The sequence below is a fragment of the Olea europaea genome, chromosome 16 (assembly GCF_002742605.1).
Source record: "Olea europaea var. sylvestris chromosome 16, O_europaea_v1, whole genome shotgun sequence".
Classification (NCBI taxonomy): Eukaryota; Viridiplantae; Streptophyta; class Magnoliopsida; order Lamiales; family Oleaceae; genus Olea; species Olea europaea.
The window spans coordinates 20322351-20325212 of record NC_036252.1 but is presented as its reverse complement, the minus strand read 5'-3'; the positions used below and the strand labels follow the sequence as shown (position 1 = coordinate 20325212).

The 2862-nt window shown below is 34.6% G+C and overlaps 1 protein-coding gene across 1 annotated transcript; it reads right to left on the bottom strand.

Moving 5' to 3' along the window:
• Positions 1–338: 338 nt before the first annotated feature.
• Positions 339–2288, bottom strand: LOC111412442 (probable 6-phosphogluconolactonase 4, chloroplastic). Its single transcript, XM_023043376.1, has 3 exons — positions 1829–2288; positions 1570–1705; positions 339–947 (listed from the first exon to the last, which is right to left on the bottom strand). Exons 1-3 carry the CDS (start codon positions 1990–1992, stop codon positions 474–476), a joined length of 774 nt encoding a protein of 257 aa, XP_022899144.1. The 5' UTR covers positions 1993–2288; the 3' UTR covers positions 339–473.
• Between the last annotated feature and the right edge of the window lie 574 nt (positions 2289–2862).

Here is a 2862-nt window from a genome sequence, read left to right as displayed (position 1 = left end):
AAGAAATCGCATATTCTTCCACAAACACGCCTGTAATTAAAATGGTCAACCAGTCAAACAAGTCAAATTATGAGGCAGTCTACAAGAATTATTCTACAGGTACAGATTTTTTTACTAGATATCTCCCAGTGATTTGCTGTTGCCAAAGACTGTTTTTGGCAGCAGTCAATCCTTATGAGACAACTGTGTTTCCTACAAAAAATCTGTACTTGTAGCATTTCTCGTAATTGTCTATCTCGGAGTGAGAGTACTAAGAATCCGAAACAGGTTGGAGAGCAGAACTTGCAACGGCAAGCAAGGGTCGATCTTACGTTCACTGTTATTAAAGGAACCAGATGTCAAATAAGAAGGGACACAAGAACAATATAAGCATTATTGAGGTGGTCTCAAACAGAGATTATTATTCATACGATAAAGAAGACACGAGATTATTAGAGGATAATGAAACACGACACAGACAGCACTGAGTTATTCTACTTAAGTTTAGAAGCAGCATCCTTGTCCAGGAACCATTTCAGTTCTCCTTCAGGTGAAACTTCCATGCTAGGCAGGGGAATTGAATCAGGAGGAAGTCCATCACCCAATGCAATATTAACAGTATCGGCCAGTTCAGCTCCGGTGACCACCATTGCGATATCTGAAGATGAGTTGATCACGGGAAACGTGAAAGTGATCCTCGGTGGAGGAGGTTTGGGAGAGTCGGTAATGAATGTAACCCACCGCTTCTTCTCATGACGTTGCGGACGGTTAGGAAATAAAGAAGCAACGTGTCCATCTGGCCCCATTCCAAGAAGCATAAGATCAAATTTGGGGAATCCAGAAGCATTAGATAAAGGTATAATTTTGCTCTCGACCAAATGCTTGAGACGTACTTCATAATCATTTGCCGCGCCCTCTGGTGACAGCTTGTCATTGATGGCATAAATGTTACTGGAAGGAATTGGTACCTGCAGAAAATAGTGAAAAGCCAACGCTCTTAACATTCTGCATACACCTGATTCCAAACATGACCGGAAAATTTGTTCCACACATAGCATACACTGATTTTCAACTCAATTCTCAATACTTTAATATTCACAGTTCTTTTTCTAATATTTAGGGTGTATTTGATTGGAGAATTTTCTGTCGAAAATTGCCTTTTTCTACTCGAATTCTAACCTTTGGCATGTTTGATTGCCAAATTTTTTCCATTAAAGTTATTTTTCAACCTTTGAAAATATGATTAGCTTTCCGTTTTTGAGGAAAATATTTTCTTTGGGAAGGTAGGTTTTTGTTTTCCTACATTAGCTAGACGTGAGGATGGTCGAACTGGATTACTCCTAATGTGTGTTACCTTTTAAGCTATTTGAAAGGGGACACAGAGTTAAAACACCTCTAGTGCATGTTGATTCATATATTCATAAAAAGTTGCAACTTCTTCACAAAATAGGAGTAGCGAAACTTGAATTAGTACTTTTGCCTGGATTTACTGCACATATCTTTAAAACAATTGGATTTCAACTGACAAAATTACATGAACTGATATGCATTCAATTTTGCAGACAGAAAATATTTCGAAATTTTGTGTACCTTCGAAAGAAAACCATCATATGCAAGTTTATAATTACTGTCATCACTAGTCAAAGGAACCACCCTCTCATCCACCCAAAAGATGAGCCATTTCGACCAATCAACTGATTCTTTGTATGGAGACTCCACCAGTTTCCTTGACACATCAAAACCAAATTATCACAAATTTTCAAAAAGATCAACAATATAAAAACCCATTTGGTTACCTTAATTGTTGGGGGGAAAAAAGTAGATCCCATTTACCAAATAAGAGGCGTACCTCATTGTATCGATTAGGCTACCTCCAGAAAGAACAACAGAGATAGAACCCTTCTCTCTGATATACTTTTCCGACAAATCGGCGGTGTATTTTGCCAGAGCCACGGCTACATCTTCCTCGGAATCGAATTTTAGTATAGTGGTTTTGCTTTTTCCGTGAGCCATTGATGCTGGGGAAGCTATTAATTTAGTACACAGCTATTATCGAGCATAGCACAGAGCCATTTTATAGAGAAAAAATATAAATTCTGATTAAAATTAAAATTTTAATTTAAATTAAAGTTAATAATTAATTTTAATCACGTAGATAACTTTTCAACTATAAATTTATCAATTTTTATCAAAATCTATTAAAATTTGATTTCAACTCTTACGTATAAAATATCATAGCACGTGGCATGCCTATTTAATTACATAAAATATAATAAAATGAAAATAAACACGTGAATAATGAAACTAAAGTGCTGCTAAGTATGTACGATGTATCTGTACAACTTTCTTTGTGGTCCTAATATGTATAATTTATATTTTGGATTATTATCTTTGTGGGATAGAGATGTATCAATACAAAGTTGTCCGTAGTCCTATAATATGTAAAATTTACATAAAAACAATGAAATAAAATAATAGAACAATTTTCTCCTATTATAAAGAGATTCAAATTCTATAATTCATAAATGTGATAACATAGGGGTTAATTTGCAAAAATCATGTGCTTATTTTAGACAGATAAAGTTCAATTTTTGAAGTACAGTACGTTAGTAATATGAAAAATGATACGAAAATAAACACGTGTACAATGAATTTGGAGTGCAACCATGAAGTATGTAGCGGTACAACTAACATTTTGTCAAGTGGTCTTAATATGCATAACTTTGTCAAGGTAGATTTTACCTTTTAATTTATACTAGCGCCTTGTGATATATTTTTATATGAATCGTGTGATAACTAAAGAAGACCTGAGAATTTTCGTAATTAGAGATTGATTAAGACAACAACGAAAGATTGTGAACCAACTTGCTTTTTAAAAGAAAA

Excerpts from the sequence above, each read along its gene's own strand:
- LOC111412442 (XM_023043376.1), bottom strand. The coding sequence starts at position 1,992 with ATGGCTCACGGAAAAAGCAAAACCACTATACTAAAATTCGATTCCGAG. Across the intron at positions 1,706-1,828 it reads AGCCTAATCGATACAATGAG|GAAACTGGTGGAGTCTCCAT; the intron begins GTACGCCTCTTA and ends TGATGTGTCAAG. Across the intron at positions 948-1,569 it reads ATGATGGTTTTCTTTCGAAG|GTACCAATTCCTTCCAGTAA; the intron begins GTACACAAAATT and ends TATTTTCTGCAG.